Source organism: Panthera leo, chromosome D1, assembly GCF_018350215.1.
Source record: "Panthera leo isolate Ple1 chromosome D1, P.leo_Ple1_pat1.1, whole genome shotgun sequence".
In the NCBI taxonomy this organism is placed as follows: Eukaryota; Metazoa; Chordata; class Mammalia; order Carnivora; family Felidae; genus Panthera; species Panthera leo.
Window position 1 is genome coordinate 21,670,605 of NC_056688.1, and position 23,050 is coordinate 21,693,654.

General features: G+C 44.9%; 2 protein-coding genes across 2 annotated transcripts; both read left to right on the top strand.

Moving 5' to 3' along the window:
- Positions 1–663: 663 nt before the first annotated feature.
- Positions 664–7,554, top strand: PANX3 (pannexin 3). Its single transcript, XM_042906272.1, has 4 exons — positions 664–844; positions 2,084–2,226; positions 4,968–5,182; positions 6,670–7,554. Exons 1-4 carry the CDS (start codon positions 664–666, stop codon positions 7,307–7,309), a joined length of 1,179 nt encoding a protein of 392 aa, XP_042762206.1. The 3' UTR covers positions 7,310–7,554.
- Positions 7,555–11,398: 3,844 nt separating this feature from the next.
- On the top strand, positions 11,399–22,729 carry TBRG1 (transforming growth factor beta regulator 1). The gene is made up of 9 exons (XM_042904769.1): positions 11,399–11,758; positions 13,450–13,520; positions 14,153–14,385; positions 14,967–15,103; positions 15,398–15,544; positions 20,744–20,841; positions 21,102–21,212; positions 21,574–21,716; positions 22,402–22,729. The coding sequence occupies exons 1-9, from the start codon at positions 11,609–11,611 to the stop codon at positions 22,545–22,547; spliced, it is 1,236 nt and encodes a 411-aa protein (XP_042760703.1). The 5' UTR covers positions 11,399–11,608; the 3' UTR covers positions 22,548–22,729.
- The last annotated feature ends 321 nt before the right edge of the window (positions 22,730–23,050 follow it).

Below are 23,050 nucleotides of genomic sequence, written 5' to 3' on the forward strand. Positions count from 1 at the left end.
AACAAAAATGTAAATATGCATAAATTGTAAAATTGTGGCTGAAACATTGTAGGAAAAGACCAGAGGCCGGGAAGGAAATTTAACAGCAAATATAGAGTAGTTTCTGGGAAAGATCCTGGGCCCAAAGCAAAAATCACCAGCAAGACAAAGAATACTATGTAAGAGCAACAATCCTAGCTGGGTGTTGGGGGCTCCTCTCCCACACAGACCACAAAATGAGGGCCTTCACCACATTTAAGCAATCTCCACCCAAATTCCACACCAATTACATGGGGGGGGGGGGGGGGGCCCTGGCTCCACAACTCTCCTTCTCTCCACCACCCCACCAAAAATACTTTATTAATGAGAGGGCAGCATAAAGCCACGGGACTCCATGTGCTCAGGGACAACCCAGAGAGAGCGGCCTGGCACCAGCCCCAGCTGAAGCCCGACCCTCCTCCAGTGAGGACCCACTAAGCTATGCCTCCCTCTAATTACCAGATGCCTGGCTCAGGGCCTGGCCAGTTATTTAGAGAACCAGTGCCTGCTCCTAGCACAGATCTCCGTGAGGCTGGGGCCGCAGGCACTGTCTGCTCAAAGCCAGCTGCCTGAAGCTGCCATCTCCCCACACCGCGGTCCTGGGACCCTTCCTGCGGCCTCTGCACCCCAAAGGTCAGCGGCACCATGTCACTCGCACACACAGCTGCAGAGTACATGCTATCAGATGCCCTGCTGCCCGACCGTAGGGGACCCCGCCTCAAAGGACTGCACCTGGAACTTCCCCTGGACCGCATGGTCAAGTTCATAGCTGTGGGCTTCCCCTTGTTGCTGATGTCCCTAGCATTTGCCCAGGAGTTCTCTTCCGGTAAGTAGCCTCCAAGACCCAGTGTATGAGAGACCCCACTTTGTTTCACTCTTTGCATGGACTCCGAAGTGGCTCCCATATTGTCCGGGTGTCGTGACTTTGGCCTGGGCATTACCCAAAAAGCAGACTATGCATGAATTTAGGGCACCAGCAGAGCAGAGGCACCAAAAATTTTGAAAGCCATTTCCGAACTTTTGTAGTAAAAATATTTAGCTTTAATTTCAGTATTAATATATTTTATGTCACTGCAATAATTAAACTTTTATTTTGATTTTCATATGGATCTAGAGAGATCAGGGCTCCATAATCTTTTCAGGACCTAGGACCGCTAAAGGTCTTAGTTGGCCATGCTTTAGATGAGTCTCTTACTGTCTCAGAGCCTTCTGCCTACTCTCCACCTCCAGGGTTTCTGATTTAAGGACATATGTTAAAAGACTGACATATCATAGGTGCTAAATAAATCCATTCCTTCTTTCCCACAGCCCGTGGCCACACACAGACACACACACATACACACACACACACACACACACACACACACACACACATTAACAAACACACAGACCTGGTGTTCTAGGCACTAGATTAACTCAGCAAATTTCCTACCTCTATTAAAGAAAAGGTGGACTTCCTGAGGATTGGGATTTCTGGCTTTCTTTTCTGGCTATACGATTAGCTTACTATGTTTCCCAAAGAGGTATGTCAACCTCCCACTGCCTCTTCGTTCCCCCACAAGATGGAGAGAACCATTGGTTCCCCCTTCCACCTCTCTCTGGAGAATCATGGAAAAACAAAACTCTCCCTCTGAGCCCCTTCCCTTTCAGGACCTCCTGCTCACCCTTTCCCTTGATTGGGCTCAAAAACAGGCCATTAATCCTCTAAATTTTAGAACCTAAAAGATGCCAGTTCTCTCAGGAAGGAGAAGTCACCACCAAACCACAGGAGTGTGGGGCGCCCCTGCTGCCCGCGTGTCTGGGACTCCAAGGGAAGCTTTGAGAGGGAAGAACCCACGTCAAAGGGGAGCCAGTGCATTGAGGGAGCTGAGCCAAACAGGCCTATGGTGACGCTGCAGTGCACAACCTGAAACTGGGGCCTGGGAATAAGAAAGTGCCTGCCAGATAAAAAAGACTGGCGGAGCGCTGGAGGCATCCCCTGGAAGGCTCTCAGCTGATAGTCCTCTGGGTCCCCATTCCTCCACTCCCAACTCCAGGCTGCCTCCAAGCTGTGTTCTTATTCCAGGTCCCCCCATCCGATGCTTCTCTCCCAGTAACTTCAGCATCCGGCAGGCCGCCTACGTGGACGGTTCCTGCTGGGACTCACTTATTCACCACGAACAGGATGAGCTTGGCCAGAACAAGATGAAATCCCTGTGGCCTCACAAGGTAAAGTAAGCTGGGCTCCATCATGCTGCTTCGTGGCAGGGTGGAGCAGGCTAGAACCACATCATTATCTTCTCTCTTGCCTCTTTGCCACCCCACCCCATGTTTTTTTTTTTCTTTTGTCATTGACTCTCATGTTTCTTCAAATGTCTGGTGATCTTTGGTTGCCCACTTTTATCTGATTGGAAGCTTTGTGCCTATAGGTGAGGCTGGCTGACCAGCAGCCTTCTGTTTACAGTGAACCCTTCAGGCCATTTCATTGGGAAAACCTCAAATATCGGTATCTGTAATCCTTTCTCTTGAGCTGATTCCCAAAAAGCATCACTGGATCGTTAATTGTGTGGATCCAGGGTGGCAGTTGGTATTAAACTCGGTTACCAACACTCTAGGGACTCAACTGTGGGTCTCAGCACTCAGTATTCACTTCAACTAACATCGTTCTCAAGTTTGTTCCCCTGCCCTCAATGGACCCAAGTGCAGAAACTCTTTGGTTTAATGTTTCCAAAGAGCCAACCACAGGCGGATTGATTCTGCCGGCGGACGGAAAGGGCAGTCACTTGACAAGTGCATCATATTATAGGGAAGATCTGTGGGCCTGTTTTTTCAATATTCCTGTTTGCAACCCCACCTGTACCCCCATTTTCAGACGTACCTCATATCTGCAACTCTTGAGTCTTTCTAGTTCTGTGGTGCAAAAACAGCTTGCTTGGCCTGCCTCAACTCCCATCTCCTTACCCCCCAAACAGGCTGCTATTTTCTAGCAGACGACTGCTTTCCAGTTTGCAACATTTTCTTGCTCTTGTCTCCTGTTTTCCTTGTCCTTGGAGAATTATGTCTTTTTTATCCCTTTAGTGCCATGCTAGTGGGGCTTCGTGAGGGAGCAGAAGTCACGTGTGTGTCCAATTCACAATGTTGAACTGGAAGTCACTGGTGACATTTTTAAGTTATGACAATTTACAAGGCCTCAAAAGGCCGCACAGGTCTGGGACCCAGGCAAAACTACAGACTTAATGGAAAGAGTTCATGGGGTGTCTGTCAGTGGAAGTGTTCAAACAGGATCCAGATGGCAACAAGGGCAAGATACTGCAGAGGGGATTCAAATGTGAAAAGAGTCAAACTGTCTGACCACCAGTATTGCCTGAGAGCTCTTTAAACCCAGATTCTCTGGTTCCACTTCAAACCTACTGAAACAGAATCTCTGGGGGTGATGCTTATCTTCAAGAAATGCCATGTCTTAGAACAGGAATGAAAAGGTTCTAATTTTTCTCGTGGATTAGTATAGTTTTCCTAACATGTCTCTCGTGTTTAGTTCAGAAACACACACACGCACACACACACTTTCTTCCATCTAGCTGCAACCAAATATGCATCCTCCCTCTTTTTCCTCAAATTCTCCTCCAAAATAAAAGGCAACCGTTGTTCAGGAGAAGCTATAGTCAAGTAGTTCTTATGAGCTCCTAAATCGCTGCCTAGTTCCTGATCCTGCTCAGCCATCCACGAGATGTATAACCCTGTACGGCTTACTTAACCTTTTCATGCCTCAATTTTCTTATCGTAAAATAGAGATACTAATAGTACCTACCTGATAGCATCTTTGTGAAGAGGAAATGAAATAATGCATGTCAAGCACCTGGCACAAATGAGCTTAAAAAGCCTTTAACAAGTTGAGTTTCACGGGGCGCCTGGGTGGCTCAGTCGGTTAAGCGTCCGACTTCAGCTCAGGTCACGATCTCGCGGTCCGTGAGTTCGAGCCCTGCGTCGGGCTCTGGGCTGATGGCTCAGAGCCTGGAGCCTGCTTCCGATTCTGTGTCTCCCTCTCTCTCTGCCCCTCCCCCGTTCATGCTCTGTCTCTCTCTGTCTCAAAAATAAAAACGTTAAAAAAACAAAACAAAACAAAAAAAAAAGTTGAGTTTCTACTGTGGGTAAAATAGCGGCCCAGCCCCTGTTGGGTGTGGTAGGGAAAAGTCCCTTACCTCAGGTGGCAAATTGTGTAGTTGAGGACACAAGACTCACCCATTCGTCAATGTCAGCTTGTATACATACAGAACAGGAATAGCCCCAAAGTATTCCAAGACAGTGCCTGGTGGTGTCGTTTGGCACGGCCACGAACGCAGAGATGAAAACAGAACTGCACACGAGAGGAACCGGGGAAGGCAGCGTGGAGGCTATGGGATTTCATCCCCTCTCTGGAGGGTCTAAGCCAAAGTCAGCCATGTTGAGGCCCCTGACTGGACTTTGAAAGCTAACAGACTCTGGGTGTCTGGCCATAAGAACTTGGAGGAGTCAAAGAAAGAGAGGTGGAAGATTAAGAAGGCAGACACTCTCCCCTAGGATGTGATGCCATGACCACTGCTGGCCATGGTCTCTGCTTAGCGACCCAGGCTAACATGCATGGGGAACGGAGGGACTCTCGTGGTTCTCTGTCGCTCTCCCCCACCTTCTGTCTCCCTCTTTCCCTCCTTATATCCCTCTCCCTCCCCTTGTCCTCCCTGGGCTCCTACATACCTACACAGACCCCAGATCTGAGGAGTGCAGCTGGGGAACATGGAGATTCAGCAAACCTTCTCCTCTGGGCTTCAACATACTCAGCCAGGTCAGTAGACAGCCTTATGTCCTGGGCCTGTGGTGGCTCATTCCCCCCACCGCCTTCCTTCCCCGATGCAGGAAGCAGGGAATGAGAGCCCCTCTCTCAGAGCTCTCTCTACACACTGGGGCCCCCTCCTCAGCTCACTCTCACCCCACAGGCCCTGCCCTACTCCCTGCTGGCCTTGGCTGTGGTCATGTACCTGCCTGTTCTGCTGTGGCAGTATGCAGCCCAGCCGGCCCTCAGCTCGGATCTGCTCTTCATCATCAGCGAACTGGACAAATCCTACAATCGTTCCATCCGCCTGGTGCAGCACATGTTGAAGATCCGGCAGAAAAGCTCAGACCCCCATGTTTTCTGGGATGAGCTGGAAAAGTGAGTTGTCTCTCCCACCCATTTCTGAAGGCCTCAGTTGAGCGTTAACATGGCGTGCAGGGTCATCGTCAAACTATCCTCTGTACCGTCCTTCTCATGAACCCAAAGAGTTTAACACACCATCTCACTAACTGTCCATCATTTCTGTACAGGGAGGACAGAAAGGACTCTTCCTTAGTTTATAGATGGACATCCTGCGTCACAAAGGGGTTAATCTCTCTAATGTACCACTTTTGTATACCATTCCCCTGCTCAGAACCTCCCCCCATGCCTGCAGGAAAAAACCCAAACTCTCCCACATATTTTCCCAAGGCCCTCTACTTTTTCACACCTCTGACCACCGAGTGACAGAAACCTCCCACTTTACCCAGGCAGTCTCCTCCTCTTCTCCTGATTAGCCATTCATGCCTAATTTACTGTGGCCCCGGCACTGTTCTGGGTGCTCCAGACCCATCAGTGTGCCTTGTGTGTGTCAGAGGCAGGGGTGGGGAGGGGACAAAGGTATACCTACCCATATAGGGACTCACATTCTACGGAGGGGAAACAGACAACAAATACACACAACACATAGCAAATCATCTGGCAGAAGATAAGTGGTATGGGAGCGGGGGAGCAAAGCCAAGTATGGGGGTCAGGAAAGCTGGAAGGTTGTGGAGTGGTGCCATTTTAAATAGGGCAGCCAAGGTAGGCTCCACCAACAGGAGCGTTGAACTGAGATTTGGGAGCATATTCTGTCTTGTGTGTGTGCACGTTCTCCATCCTCTGAAAAACGTTCCTCTCCTGTGTGTCTTTCTGAACTCCATCCACCTCTCCACCCAGCTCCAAGACAATATTCTCCATAAAGGTTTCTGAACACTCCAGCCCGTGCTGGTACCTCTCTCCTCACTTGTACAACACCGTGGTTTGTATCCACCATTTTAGCAACAAATTAAGCACTACTATTATTTCCTATCGGCATACCTTATCCGCCCCTTCCCCACAAGGCAGCCGGCAAGCTCCTTAAGAGCAGAGACTGGCTTACATGTGCCTGAACACCACAGCTCTCAACAAATATTTGTTAGCATGTTTATTTTTATAAAATGGGTGGGTTGGCCTAAAAATCATACACACAGTATACAGACCAAGCACCAGAACGTGGTTATTTAGACTCCCCGTCCAGTGCTAATTTAATACGCTTATTGCTTCCTAAGGATCCTGTTTCGGCTTACAGGTTTAGTCTGCTCTGCTGGGCAGAAATCCAGTGTGGCCATTTGTTATTCACTGATCATTTCCTGGGTTGACCACATTGCACTCATCAGCTGGAAAATTAAGACATACTCACACGTCTCTTTAGGGAGAGGGGTGGTTATGCTCCAGGAAGGCAGACTTTCATGTGAGCCAAGAACGCCACGTGGCATACACAGATTCCATTACTGCCCCACGTGGCTCTCTCAGATATGGTTCCAAGTGGTCTCTCCTCACCCTGCCTCCTTTCTTCCCCTGCCCAGGGCTCGGAAAGAACGATACTTTGAATTCCCCTTGCTAGAGCGGTACCTGGCCTGTAAGCAGCGCTCACATTGCCTGGTGGCCACCTACCTCCTGAGGAACTCCCTCCTGCTCCTCTTCACCTCAGCCATCTACCTGTACCTTGGCCACTTCCACCTGGATGTCTTCTTCCAAGAGGAATTCAGCTGTTCCATCAAGACAGGCCTCCTAAGTGATGAGACCCACGTGCCCCACCTGATCACATGCAGGCTGACCTCTCTGTCCATGTTGCAAATTGTTAGTCTCTCCAGTTTAACAATATACACCCTATTGGTTCCAGTGATAATATACAACCTCACACGACTATGTCGGTGGGACAAACGGCTCCTATCCATCTATGAGATGCTGCCAGCTTTCGATCTCCTCAGCAGAAAGATGCTGGGATGCCCCATCAATGATCTCAATGTGATCCTCCTTTTCCTCCGAGCCAACATCTCTGAACTCAACTCGTTTAGTTGGTTGAGTGTCTTATGTGTTTTGAAGGACACGACCACCCAGAAGCACAACATTGACACAGTGGTCGATTTCATGACATTATTGGCTGGCTTAGAACCCACAAAACCTAAACATCTCACCCAAAGGGTGTGTGATGAAAACCCCTAGTTAAGAAACCGTGGAGCAAGAAATTTTATGGAAAGTAAAAATGTCTCTCCTTCTTCACAAGCCTCACACACTAAGGTACAAAAATACCCGCTTTAGAAATGCTAAGTGTGGATTCAGCTGAATCACATCCTGTATCATGTTTTCCTAAAGGTGAGAAGATAAAATCAACGCATGAAAACAAATCTGAAAGTTAGAGCTGAAGAGTCAAAGAACTAAAAAATTAGATCTAGAGCCTTCTATGAGGATAGGGGGGAAAAAAAACACCTAAAACTCAGCTGAAGTCTAGACATTCTATAAGGAAAGAAGGTGCTAAAGGCTATTTATGGAGGCAGGTTCTTTTCAGTATATGCACTCCATTGCCCTTCTGGAATGCACGCTCAGCTCAACCCAAAGAGCAAAAGGGCAATCTGTTAAGTGAATAAAAATGTGAAATGCTTCAGGTGTGGCCTGAAATCCTAGGAACTTGCCAGCTTGCTTTGTGGAAGTCATTGACCTTGCCCAAGTCCTGTGTGGCCTGCAGAGTGGGACAGAAGACAATGATGGCAGGACCTTGTTATCTGCTTTTGGGGGTTAGGCCAGCATAGAACGAGGCTGCGGCCATGCATCAGCTAGGGGTGGAGCTCTGGGTTTTCTTCATCATCTAAGCCAGGGACCACTTCGCCAAGGGCTGGGATTATGGGCTTCTTCACAACTCTTGAGGGGCCCAGGCGTGCTTCGAATACTCCAGGAGATGCCACACCTCCTCCACTTACAGCCAGTCACTGAATAGTGACCATTAGAAGTAAATGGGAAAGACAGGAAAGTGCTGTTGGGCCCTTTCTCTCTCTTCTTTATTACCCCCTCTTAGCTTCTAACTTCCATTCCTACATCTGAATTTAATGGAACCTTGATCTGACTTCCGAGGCCCTGCCCAGCCCACGATACCATGCTGTCTCTCATTTGATATTTCATTTATAAAGCTGCATATTTCCTCAGGGAATTTTTGTATACACCATTTAGACCCTTCTTCATATAGGTAAGCAGAAAAATTACATTGCTCTCATGCTTCTCACAACGCTGAGCCTTTGAATATGCTGTTTCACTGCCCAAGATGCCCTCCCCCGTTCTTCACTGGCTGTCCACCAGCTCTCCTTCTGAGTCCGCCCAGACATATTTCCTGCAAGAAGGCTTCCCTATCTCCTCGCCTCTTCCCTAATTATGTGCTGCCATATCATTCGATACCTACCTCTGAGATAAAAATTCTTACACTGTATGAATATTGCCCACTCATTTGCCTTTTCCTCTTTAACAAGTTTCCTAAAGGTTGTATCATAGTGGGCACTAAATAGGTATTAATCTGAATAAGTAAGTGACTGAATTTTGCTCAACCACGTTACATTGTTTGGAGCACACAGACCCAGCCCCTAAATAATCTTGTATAAAAAAAGCTTTGTGGGGCACTTGGCTGGCTCAGTCGACTGAGTGTCTGACTTCAGCTCAGGTCATGATCTCGCAGTTTGTGAGTTCAAGCTCCGCATCAGGCTCCATGCTGACAGCTCGGAGCCTGGAGCCTGCTTCGGATTCTGTGTCTGTCGCTCTCTGCCCCTCCCCCACTCGCACTCTGTACCTCTCTCTCAAAAATAAACATTAATAAAAGCTTTGTGCACAGAGATGCACTCCACAGCAATTGCTGAGCAAAAAGCCAAACAACATGGAAGTAATCATGTAAAATTATTATGCCGTAACTGGAATATTAAGCACTCATTTAAAATTATGTTTATGCTCCCGCTCTGTCTCTGTCTCTCAAAAAAAGAATAAACATTAATAAAAAAAAGTTGTAATTATGCTTATAAAGAAATCATAATAACACCACAAAATGATAATAAAGGTCCATGAACAAAAAGGAAACGTTATCTAACATATATGAAAATGCATGAAGGTATTAAACACATACAAACGTTAAAAGTGGCTCACCTTCACTGGGTGTTGTACAGAAACCAATGTGACAATAAATTTCATATACTGAAAAAAATTAAAATAAAAAAATAAAATAAAAGTGGCTCACCTTATGTGGCTACATTATGGATTTTTTTAAAAGCTTCTTTGTACTATATTTTCTAAATTTCTAAAACTTGCCCAAAATGCTTTATAAATTGTAAGCAAACGTTTCTACTGAAGAAAAAGTCATATTGTAATGCAAATTCCACTGAAATCCATTGGCTAGAGCAGCTTGAAAACTAAAGGAAAGAACACACTTTCCCTCCCACTAGGTATGAAACCTGTATATGAAGAGGAACAATGAAAATAAAGTCAGATCACAAAGCCTGCAAAGACAAAATACAGATGAACAGCAAATAAATCACGCAGTTGGCAAATAGGGTTTTTTTTTTTTAATTTTTTAAATGTTTATTTATTTTTGAGAGAGAGAGACAGAGCGTAAACGGGGGAGGGGCAGAGACAGAGGGAGACAAAGAATCTGAAGCAGGCTGTAGGCTCCAAGCTCTGAGCTGTCAGCACATAGCCGGATACAGGGCTCCAACGATGCAGGGTGAGATCATGACCTGAGCCCAAGTCAGAGGCTTTAACCAACCAAGCGCCTATTTGCAGGCACCCCTGCAAATAGGTTTAAAAAAAAAAAAATCTCTTCCTGTCACTCAATTATCTTTTCTCAGGTTCCAAGAGCCAACCTACACTAGCAAAGACATGATTGTGGATATTTGATTGTGGATATTTTGTGGGCAGAAAATATTCCTGGCAGTTTCCAAAAATGTATCTATTATGGCTGCCTTGAGTATGGCTGTGAAAGCACACTGGCATCCTGAAGAGTTGCTCTGTTAAAACTCAGCCACATGCAACAAGGGCAGCTTTCATTATGGAAGGATATGAAAGAACTTTCATAAGACTTCTGTGTGAAAACCATTTTGTCTTGACCCTGTCACTATTTTTACAATAATCAGAAATGAAATAGCTGGGTCATCAATTCGAAACCTTTTTTTGAACTCTGATTGTTACTTACACACATTAGCGTTACATTTTTCTCCAGTAATTCACTGAATTTGTTTTAACTATGTACATACTTCCTTTAATTTCCATATACAACTCCAGAAGTCCACATTTTGACTGTCTAACGGTAATTATATTTTACACCAGTTTAGAACCCTCACTAGCCTCCCTTATTCTAAATAGTATATTCAGTTTTCAACAGAAAAACCTGTGACACACAGGCTTATTCAGCTAGTTAGTGGCATTGCTGGAATAAGAATACAACAAGCCTTTTGAGCATCCAACTCCTGACTTTGGCTCAGGCCATGATCTCACGGTTCATGAATTGGAGCCCAACTTCGGGCTCCGTGCTGACAGTGCTGACTGAGCCTGCTTGGGATTCTCTCTCCCTTCTCTCTGCCTCTCTCTCTCAAAAATAAACTTAAAAAAATATATATATATACAAGCGTTTTGTCTTCCAGACCTGAGCATTTACCAGCACTGTCTCCTAAAAATTGCCTACCCTCCTTATTTGAGGATTTTAGATAGACCTTGGTTACGAAGTTAGCGCTAAGTTAATATAGGTAGAGGTCCAGAAACATACTTTTGGTTTCATCAGGGAAACATTTACTGAGTGCCTACTTAGTGCTAGCTCGTTATTAAAACTCTTCTCTTCCCTATTAGAGCCTAACTTGAAGGGGCAGAAGCCTTTTTTCTAGTCGCCAGTGTGGTCCCAGATCCTAGTTAAATCTCGGCCTCATAGGCTTTCGGGAAACCTTTATGCGAGCTGTATACTGGAAAGCCGCAGTCCCAACCCAGGCGTTCAAGTGCGTCCCACATTTCGGGAAGACCCGTTAGGGAGTGTGGAAAACGAGCTGAAATGAGGTGGGCTGGGGGAGCGTGTGGGAGATTCGCGCCGGCAAGATTTCGGGGCTTTTAGCCGTTAGCTGCACAGTAATACTCCTCAGCTAAGGACACAGCAGCGAGACACCGAGTCGGCTCTTCGGTCGCCTGCACCCGGCCCTCCCTGCTCCAGACCGCAGAACTGCACATCCCAGACCTCCCCAGGCTCACGGCCCCGGAAGTTACTCGTGGCCGGTGCCGTTACGTAACTTCCGGGCGGGGCTTACTTCCGAGGCAGACGCGGAAGTGCTGGGAGGCCCGGTGGCCGAGGTCGGTTGCCGGACTTCTGGCCCGGCCTTTCGCCTTGGGAAAGTTCTGGAGGGGTAGATTCCTAAGAAGCCGGCTTCCGGCAACCCAGACGAGACGAAGCCGGCGCCCCTCGGCCTGGGAGCCGATGCCGGCCGCGCCCTGGAGGCCCCGTAGCGGGGCCGGACGATGAGCCTGCTGGGCGGCCCGGCCTCCTCGCCGCGGGCCCCGCTGCAGTCCAGCAAGGCCAGGATGAAAAAGCTCCCGAAGAAGAGCCAGAACGAGAAGTACCGGCTCAAGTACCTGCGGCTGCGCAAAGCGGCCAAAGCCACCGTGTTTGTGAGTCAGAGTGTCGCTCGGCCCTTCTCCGCCTCGACACTCCTAATTCGCGAAATCTTTCCCCACACCGTTCCCCTCCCAGAGTGGCCGAATCAGTAGTGTTAGCTTTTGCAGTACACGTTACTTCTCGTTAGCCTTGTGTCCTTGGGCACATTAGCTAATTTCTGTACTCTTCGTTTCCTGAAGAGAGCTAACTGCCTTTCAGAGTCGTGAAGATTTAATCGAGGAAAGTAAAGTGCTTGACATCTGGAAGATGTGCCAGTCGGTTTCAGTCATCGTTCTTACCACGAAACTCTTGGAAAGGCGTTTGATTCTCAAGAGAACCCTAGAGTGAGGCACTGTTTTTAAAAATGGCATCACCGAAACCCCAAGAGATGACTTGTGCAAGGGCGCTGTGTCCCAGCCCTGATTCCTGGTCCTAGTGTCTTCAATACTTCGACCACACAGCCTTATTTCCCAAGCACCCCAAATCCGCATAACAGACCTCTGCCCTAAACAGGCTCACAAAACTTTCAATAATTCCCCCCACCCCCGCCCCCTTCTAACCTCTCTAGTCTCTCAAATATTTCTGCTGTTCTTTTATTGTAGAGGCACTGAATTCATTGAATAAGTGAACTGACCTGCCAGCCACAACTTTGTGTTCTGGCATTCTGGCTTGCTCAAGCTTGCCTCAGTGCTGGGAAATAGGGAATGGAGTCCTCACTTTTCAAATGTGCCTCCGTGTCTGAATCACCACCTTAAACTCTTCTTTCTACCACAAGTTTGCACATATCTCCGCTTTTTTAGAAGCATAAGGAAAGGTTTGGAAATTAGAACATTCATTCCAAAAGCATTTATTTAGCACTGGCTGTGTGCACTGGAGAGACATGAAAAAAGTAGAATTAAGAGGACTTGATACTTAATTGAGCGCTCATTTTCTTTTATGCTCTACATGTCGGATGTCCCTAAAGTCTATGTTCTTAGGATGTTGATTCCATTCAAGTACTTGAAATAGGCTTTGTGAAGAAAAGGGATATCGCTTTGAACATTCAAATTTTGAGCTCTCACTTGAGGAAGGTCCAGATGAGAATATTTCCTTTACAACTGATGCTTGGGAAATAGCTTGAGTCAGAGAGTCAGATGATACTTGAATACACATAAGTAGATTATGAAGTTTTAAGAATTTTGCATACCAGAGTTGATTTTATTTTGTCCAGTTGTCCTTTTAAGGTTCATATTGCATGGGTGTTTTGGGGTTAGCAAAGCTTGGTTTTGTTATCTCCCCGAGAGTCAAGGCACTTGGGAATGGACATTTCTCATATTTGTAAGGTTTAAATTGAAGGCTATATGGACTTCAGCAGGACGCCCTTTTCTCTGCCAAAGTCTACCCTAACTAGGGTGATCATACATCTTGGTTTGCCTAGGGCAGTCCTAGTCTACCATACTATTCCGGAATAATAATTAATAGCACCCCTTTTTCACTCTGAGGTGCCCCAGTTTCAATAAATTATGTAATGACCTTGCCCATAATGGAATTTGACTCTACCTTTACCTATAGGTTTTCTTAATAGTTGGTCTGCAGGGTAGATTAACTTGTTCCTCTCACCCAGCAACACAGACTTCTTGGTTTGAAACATAACTTCTCTTCCCAGCGTAATACTTTGATCTTTTATTCTCTATATGTGATTATATCCAAAAATTTTTTCTTAAAGGAAAATGCTGCTATTTGTGATGAAATTGCTCGTCTTGAGGAAAAATTTCTTAAAGCAAAAGAAGAAAGACGGTGAGCTGCCTTCGTGTTGTGTTCAGAATCCCATTTTCAGTGATTGATACGGTGTTACTGCTCTGGGGATTTTTCTCCAGTGGAATTTTTATGTATTACACAGCCCACTGGCTCTGATCAATGCAGAGAAACTCACAACCTCCGGTTTTGGTTCCATTTACCCAAGTCGTGTTGGACCGTGGTGACGAGACAGCACCTCTATTCACCTTTCTGACACGGCCCTCTTGCCACATCTCATAAGCTATCTTCTTACAACTGCCCAGTTACAAAAGACAAGGGATAAAAGAAACTACCTCTCATTCCACAGATATTTATTCAGTATGTACTATATTCTATGCAAAGCACAGTGGGTATATATAATTCATACCTACGTTCCCTTCAGAAGCATAATACCTTTCAACATCAGGGTAGAGGAACCCTCCAGATGCCAGAGAGATAAACCACAGTCCTTATCTTTGGCTTCTTGAGGAAGTGTCCTCTGGAGCCTCTTATTCCCTGGGTCCAAGAAGAACCTTACTTTTATGAGTGTAATAATCTTTATATAATTCTGGCTTTTCCACTACTTAAGTCAAATACTGAATTGAGATAAAATAGAAGTTCATACCTCTGCTCCCTTTCCTTCCCAACCTCAGGTATTTGCTAAAGAAGCTCCTCCAGCTTCAGGCTCTAACTGAAAGCGAGGTACAGGCCGCAGCACCTTCCCACAGCTCCAGTGTGCCCCTAACTTACGGCGTGGCCGGCTCTGTGGGAGCCATACAGGGAGCTGGGCCCATCTCGGGGCCCAGCGCTGGGGCTGAGGAACCGTTTGGGAAGAAACCCAAGAAGGAGAAAAAAGAAAAAGGCAAAGAGAACAACAAACTGGAAGGTACCTTGGGGAGATGATAGTTGTCCCGGTGGCTCCACGACTAATGACAAAGACCTGGTACTAACTGGTAGACACACACGGCCACAGATATACTTAAACCCTCATTTGGTCCCTTAGCTGCCCTAATAGCCCTTGGAAAGAAAGTGTATTAGAGCCACATTGGGTGGAGGAATTCTAGTCAGACCTGGTTAAATGGAAGGGAGCAGGCTAAGGCCTCCCCCTTCTCCCACACCCCCAACTCTCTGGGTTGCCTTCAGTTCAGTGGTTCCTAGAGGCAGGGAAATGGGCTAGGTGGCCTTTTGAGCACACGGATGGCTTTGGAAATTTCTGATCTGATAAATGAAGAGGCCTTAAAAACTGCAAGGCTTTTAGGTCCTCAGCATTGATACTAAAATTAGCCATTGCCAGGTGGGTGGGTTAAAAAGATACTCCGGGCTTTGGGGAAAAAGTCCCATGTGCCCATTCAGCGAGTGTACAGAACCAGGATTGGCATATTGTTCTTAGCATTCACGTGTAAATTTTTCCCTTCCCCTCAGCATTGGGAGGGGCTAAAAGTGGGTGACCCCAGATTTGCGTTTCAGTTCTGAAGAAAACATCCAAGAAAAAGAAAATGGAGGGAGGTGCTCGCAAGCTGGTTCAGCCCATTGCCCTGGATCCCTCAGGACGGCCTGTGTTCCCCATCGGACTGGGGGGTCTAACAGTATATAGCCTGGGGGAGGTGAGTGAGACCAGCGATATATAGAGAGGAGAATCAGAAATATGGGAATGGGGTTGAGCCTTCCCTCCCTGTTCCCATCAGCAGCAGCCCCTTGCTGATCCAGACCAACCCCAGAAAATCTCCAGTCCCTAGGAAACCAGGTCAGTTTTGTCTGCTGCGCAGCTGACACACTTTCTCTCTGTGATTCGAGTCACTCTTTGCGGCCCCAGAGTGGTTTTAAAGGCTACCACGGCACACTGGACTTCTGAATTCTCCAGTGACCTCAGTCGCAGAGTGGGGGAATCTTTTTTATAGATCATCACCGACCGACCTGGCTTCCATGATGAGAGTGCCATCTACCCTGTTGGCTACTGCAGTACTCGGATATATGCCAGCATGAAGTGCCCAGACCAGAAGTGTCTGTATACCTGTCAGATCAAGGATGGTGGCACGCAACCCCAGGTACCCACTCGATTCACAGCTACTGGGTTTGGTTTGGTTTGGTTTGGTTTTTTGAGACCCTTCTCTGTGACAGCCACTTACTAGATATCACCCGTTTTGACACTCCCAGTACATGCTGTATAATAACCATTTGGGTAATGCCAAGATGCAGAAAAGCGATTGGCCCCAAGTCAAACCTTTGTTAATAAGTGCTTGAGCTGGGATTTGAGTCCATATCTGTCCGACTCTCTTACTGAGGCCCTTCCCTTTGAACCCTGCTACTTGTACTGTTGCTATGGTGACTGTGGGAGGCTGAGCAAGCATGCTTATTTGTGAAGTGCAGGCCTATATACAAGAAAGATTAATTTGATATTCTGCCATTTCAAGTAGGACAAAAATGAAGGTAGCAAAGAAACTGCATATTGGTTTCTGGTCGCATACACTCTTAAGGACCTGGGAGATGTGAACCTTAGTCTTTTTAAAACCATTTTTTTTAACGTTTATTTATTTCTGAGGCAAAGAGACAGAGTGTGAGCGGGGAGGGGCAGAGAAAGAGGGAGACACAGAATCCGAAACAGGCTTCAGGCTCTGAGTTGTCAGCACAGAGCCCAACGCAGGCCTTGAACTCATTAACCATGAGATCAGGACCTGAGCCGAAGTTGGACGCTCAACCAACTGAGCCACCCAGGCGCCCTGAACCTTAGTCTTATCAAATACTTTTGTTCATCCTTCTCGCTGCTGTGATGCAAGGGAGTTCATTTTCCCCACCCGTCACCTCTGGTCATTGGGAAAAAAATAAACCAGTTTCAAAGTTCCAGACTTCTCTGTCTGATGTTACAGATCACTAGAAAGTTGGGTGGAAGGAAGTAGACACAGGGAAGGGAACCTCTAAGCAGAAGCTGAGAGCCTGCTGCCACATGTGGATAATATTGCATCGCTCCTCGCCTGGTTAGAGTGCTGTTAGATTCATCTGAGTGTTCAGATGACCTGGCCATGCAGGAGTTCTGTTTACAAAGTACTGTAACAGGGGGCGCCTGAGCAGCTCAGTCAGTCCAGCATCTGACTTTGGCTCAGATCACAGTCTGAGGGTTCGTGGGTTCGAGCCCCATGTCGGGCTCTGTGCTGACAGCTCAGAGCCTGGAGCCTGCTTCGGATTCTGTGCTTCCCTCTCTCTCTGCCCCTCCTCTGCTCATGCTCTGTCTCTCTCCCAAAAAAAAAATTAAAAAAGTAATAATAAAGTAAAAATAAAGTACTGTAACAGACTCCTATGGTAGTAGTATACCATATTTATTTATAACAAATTTATAAATTCAGTACAAATCTAATAAAAATTCTAATAGAATTGTCATGGATATTGACAAACTGGTTCTTAATTTCCTTGAGGACAAATTGCTAAAATATTTGTGAAAAGAAGAGTTTGTGTGGGTTTTAGGTGTTTTGCTTTGCTTTGTTTTTTAGCTGATTAATCCTTCTGGACATTATTTTCAGGTATATTGTGAGCCTTAATTTTTTTCCAACTAACATCAAGTGTTATCTCTAGTATATACTAAAAGTATGTAGACAGTTCTTTTTCATCTCTTTGTCTATAAATGCTAATATGAACTTTAATTTCTTTAGCTTTATAGAATGTTTCATACTATATCTTAAAATATGGAAGAATATTTTTGTAATCTTAGAGTGAGGTGAAAGCTTTTTTTGAGTGAGGCATGAAATGTGGACACTATGAAGGAGAATAGATTGGACTGTTAAAGACTTAATGAACAACAAAAGATACATAATCCAAGTTAAAACTCAAGCAAAAAAAAGGAACAAAGTATGTAGCAGTGGATTAATATCCAGATAAAGTGTTCCTCTGGTCAAATACAAAAAGCAATCAAATACAACAGGTATCAGTTGAAACTGTGCAGATGGTTGGTAAGAACGGACCTCATTAGCAATTAGAAAAATGGAGATAAAACGATTTTGCTCATAGGCAGACAGCAGAGAGATTGATAATATTGAGTGTTGGCCAGAGTGTAGGAAAACAAGTAAGCATTAGCCTGAGTGAAAACTTGCAGTCTTTTGGAAGGCAACTTGGCAATATCAACAAGTTTGGTATGTGTATCCTTTGACCCAGGATACTGCTAGGTGTTGAAGTATTTCCTAGAGAGATGTGCAAATGTGAACAAAAGAGTTACATGTAACAGTCTACATTATGGTATTGTTTGTAATGGCAAGAAATTAGAAATCGCTGAAATGCCCATCAGGAGGAGAATGGTTAAAAATTAAGATTTATCCACCTTACATCATATTATGTAGCAGTTAAAAGAATGAAGTACAGTTACACATACTAACAGGGAAAGCTCTGTGAGACCAAAATACAAGATTTTGGCCTTTTAATTGCTCTTTGTGCAAAATAGAATAGTGTGCACACAGTATAAAAGATTGGAATTTGGGGTGCCTGGGGAACTCAGTTAAGCATGGGACTGACCCTTGATTTCAGCTCAAGTCATGATCTCATGGTTTGTGAGATCAGGCTCTGTGCTGACAGTGAGCCTGCTTGGGATTCTCTGTCTCCCTCTCTGTCTGCCCCTCCCCCACTCACTGTCTATCTCTCTTTCAAACTAAATTAAAAAAAAAAAAGATTGGAATTGACATGACCAGTACCAAAAAGAGAGCAGTCCTGGAATATTTGAAGATAATTGCTCACAGCTTTTTCCATAAATTAGCTGAGAAATAAATATAAACCCTCAGTATCTTAAATTTGCAACATATGTCATTAGTTGAACAAACAAAACCACTGACTAAAACTACAAGATAATTATTATTGACAAAAATAAAAGAGCTCTAAAATTTGATACAGCAAAATTGAAGTAATAACTGCAGAAGAAAACTAACAGCAGGAGAAGCCATACTCAGTAAAGTATATTTTGGATTCTAAAAAATGATTAATCACATTATTCTTTGAAAGTATACAGAAAATAAGTAAATCCTGTTTGGGATAATTTTATTAAGGTAAACATTGAAAAACGGGATACTGTTTTGGTTTTTAAGTTTTTATTTAAATTCTAGTTAGCTAACACACAGTGTAGTAGTGGTTTCAGGAGTAGAATTTAGTGATTCCATCACATGCATATAACACCCGGTGCTCATCACAAGTGCCCTCCTAAATACCCATCCTGCATTTAACCCATCTCCCACCCATGTTCCCTCTAGCAACCCTCCATTTTCTAGAATTAAGAGTCTGTTTTATGGTTTGCCTCTCTTTTTCTTTCCCCTATGTTCATCTGTTTTGTTTCTTAAATTCCACACATTAGTGAAATCATATGGTATTTGTCTTTCTCTGATGGACTTACTTCGCTTAGCAAAATACACTGTAGCTCCGTGTTGGCAAATGGCAAGATTTCATTCTTTCGATGGCTGAGTAGTATTCCACGGTGTGTATCTACCACATCTTCTTTATCCATTCATCAGCCAATGGATGACATTTGGCTCTTTCCAGAAGCATCGGGGTGCACGTGCCTCTTCAAATCAGTATTTTTGTATCCTTTGGATAAATACCTAGTAGTGCAATTGCTGGGTTGTAGGGTAGTTCTAGTTTTAATTTTTTGAGGAACCTCCATACCGTTTTCCAGAGTGGCTGCATCAGTTTGCATTCCCACCAGCAGTGTTAAGGTTTCCCTTTCTCCACATCCTCACCAACACCTGTTGTTTCCTGTGTTGTTAGATTTGGCCATTCTTACAGATGTGAGGTGATAGCTCACTGTAGTTTTGATTTGTATTTCCCTGATGATGAGTGATGTTGAGCATCTTTTCTTGCGTCTGTTGGCCATCTTAGGTCTTCTTTGGAAAAATGGATACTGTTTAACTGAACTTTATGAAAAGAACACTAGTCAGGGAATTTAATTGGCTAAGTATTTTCTATGCAAAAATTCATTGAACTTAGAGAAAACTGGTCAAGGAATTAAGTTGGCTAGATAGTATTTATTACAAAAATACTTTCTTGGCAAAAATTCTTCAGTATTAGTAGAATTTCAAGTTGAGGGTTATTTTTTATGTATATAGTCAAGATATTTTGCAATTTAAAAAATGGGGCTTGGAGTCAGAATGGCCTTATTCCTCCTAGATATTACAAAGTAAATATAAGATTAAATTATTTGATCTCATGTAGTTTTGTTTATTTATTTTTTAAATATAATTTACTATCAAAATGACTAACATACAGTGTATAAAGTGTGTTCTTGGTTTTGGGGGTAGATTCCCGTGGTTCATTGCTTATATACAACACCCAGTGCTCATCCCAACAAGTGCCCTCCTCAGTGCCCATCACCCATTTTCCCCTCTCCCCCCTCCCCCCCACATCAACCCTCAGTTCGTTCTCTGTATTTAAGAGTCTCTTATGGTTTGCCTCCCTCCTCTCTGTTTGTAACTATTTTCCCCCCTTCCCTTCCTCTTTGGACTTCTGTTAATTTTCTCAAATCTACATACGAGTGAAAACATGATATCTGTCTTTCTCTACTGGCTTATTTCACTCAGCATAATACTTTCCAGTTCCATCCACATTGCTGCAAATGGCAGGATTGCATTGTTTCTCATGGTCAAGTAGTATTCCATTTTATATATAAACTGCATCTTTATCCATTCATCAGTTGATGAACGTTTAAGCTCTTTCCATAATTTGTATATTGTTCATGTTATTTTTTCTTTTAATTTTGCTAAAAATTTTTTATTCATTTTTGAGAGAGAGAAAGCATGAGCAGGGAAGGGGCAGAGAGAGAGGGAGACACAGAATCTTAAGCAGGCTCCAGGTTCTGAGCTGTCAGCACAGGGCCTGATGCGGGGCTCAAACCCACGGACCATGAGATCATAACCTGAGCTAAAGTTGGATGCTTAACTGACTGAGCCACCCAGGCGCCCCCTATTGTTCATGTATTTTTAAAGTACCATTTGTATTTGTACTTATAGATGTAAGTAAGTAGATAGGAAAGGTGTGTAACAAATTAAGTGTGGACATGTGGAGAGCAGTCACAAGGTGTTTAGAACTGAAACAGTTAAAGGACTTTCGGTGTTTTCTTCGATTTGTTTGAATTTGTAACGGCACTCTAGGAAATTGGACCCACCTTCTAATATATACATCAGCTTCAAGTGCTAGAGTGAAGAAATAGTTATAGAAGTAGTGTGGCTTTCTCTCTACTATTCCCTCTTTCAAAGTTGATCTCATTGCTCCTTTATCTTTCTCAGTTTGAAATTGTTCCCGAAGATGACCCCCAGAATGCCATTGTCACCTCTTCTGCAGATGCCTGTCATGCAGAGCTGCTCAAGACCATAAGTATTACTATGTAAGTTGAAGCTTGAAGACTGTCTAAATAGGTCACTTGTGGTACAGTGAGACTTTCCTTGCTTTTAATGTATGGAGATCCCTAATTTTATAGAAAGCTATCCTGCATCCTTTAGATTTTTTACCAGAAATCCAATGGATTTCTCCAGAGTATCCAAGTCAAGAAAGTTTGTTCTCTGCATTCATACCCACATTCCATTCCTAAAGCCATTCTCATCTCCCTCTAAACTTTGAAACTACCATCTTCCCTCTCCTATTTAGGGGGAAACTAATGCCCAACCTGCTTCCATCTGGAGCTGACTTTTTTGGGTTTTCTCACCCAACTATTCACAACCTGATCCAGAGTTGTCCAGGAGCTCGAAAATGTATCAAGTAAGTTACTGCTTTGCTCGTTGTTACGCTGTGTTCTGCTTCTGTCTTCAAAGCAGGCTTGCTCCTTCGTGTGCCTCAGTATTGGTCCTCCTAGCCCTCTGGACAAGTGGCAGAAGGCAGTACCCCACTGTACTAGAATTGTCATTTTCTGTGTGTACCATGACAGCAAAAGGGTTGGGAAATCCTGCAGGATGACGTGTCACTGAATGTGCCTATCTTCTCTTAGTGTTTTCGTTAATGTGATTCTTAGATACATATGGGAAAGATCTACAGAAAAAACATACCTGATCTCTTTGGAAGTAAGAATGGGTTATTGTGGCTAACAGACAGCTCTTGATAACGATGCCCTTTGATCCTGCAGTTACCAGTGGGTGAAGTTTGATATATGGAAACCTGGAGATGGGCAGCCGCCCCAGGGACCGCCAGAGGATGATGCAAGTATAAGCTTTGAAGCCTTTCAGAGACAGGCCTTTGATGAAGATCGTACTGATCCCATTCTGCAAGGTAGCTTAGTTTTCCCTTCCCGGTTTGAAAATTGACTATTTTTAGACTGCTGTCTGCTCCTCATGGGTAGCGGAGTACTCCAGAGAGCTGGGCAGTAAGCGATAGAAACTTACGCTGCCGGGACCACGGAGACTCCCAAGTATGAGGATGGGCCGCCCTGCGGGGCTCTCCAGCAGCACTTGCAGGGGTGACAGGGAGCGGCTGTCGTCACAGTGAGGCAGGGCCCACAGAGAAACCAGGCTTTCTCGTTTTCCCACCTAAAACAGACCCAAGCGGAACTGCAGGGGAAAGTTGACTGCTCAGGACAAGAATTTCATGTGAAGTGAAGGGGAGCAGATGATGGCCTTGGTCCTGCCTGTGTTGGGTGGGTTCCCTTCCCACAGATGGGTGGAGCTCTCAGGGGATCTGGCGTTGGGTCACATAGGCACAGCTCTGGACTAGAAACCATAGAATTAAAATCCTCACTTTTTGTCTGTATACTATATAACCCTAGACAAAACACTTAATCTATTTTGGCCACGGTTTTCTTTGTCGTAAAAGTCAATTTCTGTCCTATCTTACCAAGCAAGGGCAAAATTAGGCTGACAGGGGCAAGAGTGTTAGGTACTGAAAGGACATTCACGCGTGGGATCAGTCCCCTGAGACTCCCAGGCAGCAATGGAACTGAAGGAATTTTCTTCTCCAGGATCCTTGGACCTTCCAGAGCTTCAGCCCACGGCCTTCGTGTCTTCTTACCAACCCATGTTCCTGACGCATGAACCCCTGGTAGACACTCACCTACAGCACCTGAAGTCTCTGTCCCAGTGTAGCCCAACTCAGTCTTCAGATTGATCAGGAAGGGGTCAGATGCCACATCATTTAGCTTAAAGTAAAACTTAGAATATGGAAGAAGGCAGCAGTTCAGGAACGAAGGAGATACACATTTTGTTACAGAGGTTCCTGTGGTGACAGTGTTCCCTTGGAAAAACTGCAGCTGCTTTATTTTTAGCAATAAATTTCTCTTTACAAATCTGCTTATTTTCATCTCATTGTGATCAGGATTTTTTTTTTTTTTTTTGCTTAGCTCTGCCCGAAGTGGTAGAGCAAACCTAAGTGTTCTATAAGCCGGAATGAGAACAGGCTGCAGACTCAGGAGGGAGACGTGGGAGGAGTCCCAGTCTTCCACCTGGATTCTGATCCTAGCTCCAGGAATGAAGGCCCAGCCCCTGCTACCCCAGCAGCTGCTTCATTTCCATGTCTGGACGATCACAGTCCAGTCTGCTTCTCCCCAAGCCAGAGAGGCTGGCCCAAGGCACGCTGTTCATCTTTTTCTTCACACTTCATATCCTTCAAGG

Coding starts and splice junctions, on each gene's coding strand:
- PANX3 (XM_042906272.1), top strand. CDS start 664: ATGTCACTCGCACACACAGCTGCAGAGTACATGCTATCAGATGCCCTG. Junction 845..2,083: donor TGCCCAGGAGTTCTCTTCCG/GTAAGTAGCCTC, acceptor TTCTTATTCCAG/GTCCCCCCATCCGATGCTTC. Junction 5,183..6,669: donor TTCTGGGATGAGCTGGAAAA/GTGAGTTGTCTC, acceptor TCCCCTGCCCAG/GGCTCGGAAAGAACGATACT.
- TBRG1 (XM_042904769.1), top strand. CDS start 11,609: ATGAGCCTGCTGGGCGGCCCGGCCTCCTCGCCGCGGGCCCCGCTGCAG. Junction 15,545..20,743: donor ATGGTGGCACGCAACCCCAG/GTACCCACTCGA, acceptor TATCTTTCTCAG/TTTGAAATTGTTCCCGAAGA. Junction 20,842..21,101: donor AAGACCATAAGTATTACTAT/GTAAGTTGAAGC, acceptor TCTCCTATTTAG/GGGGAAACTAATGCCCAACC.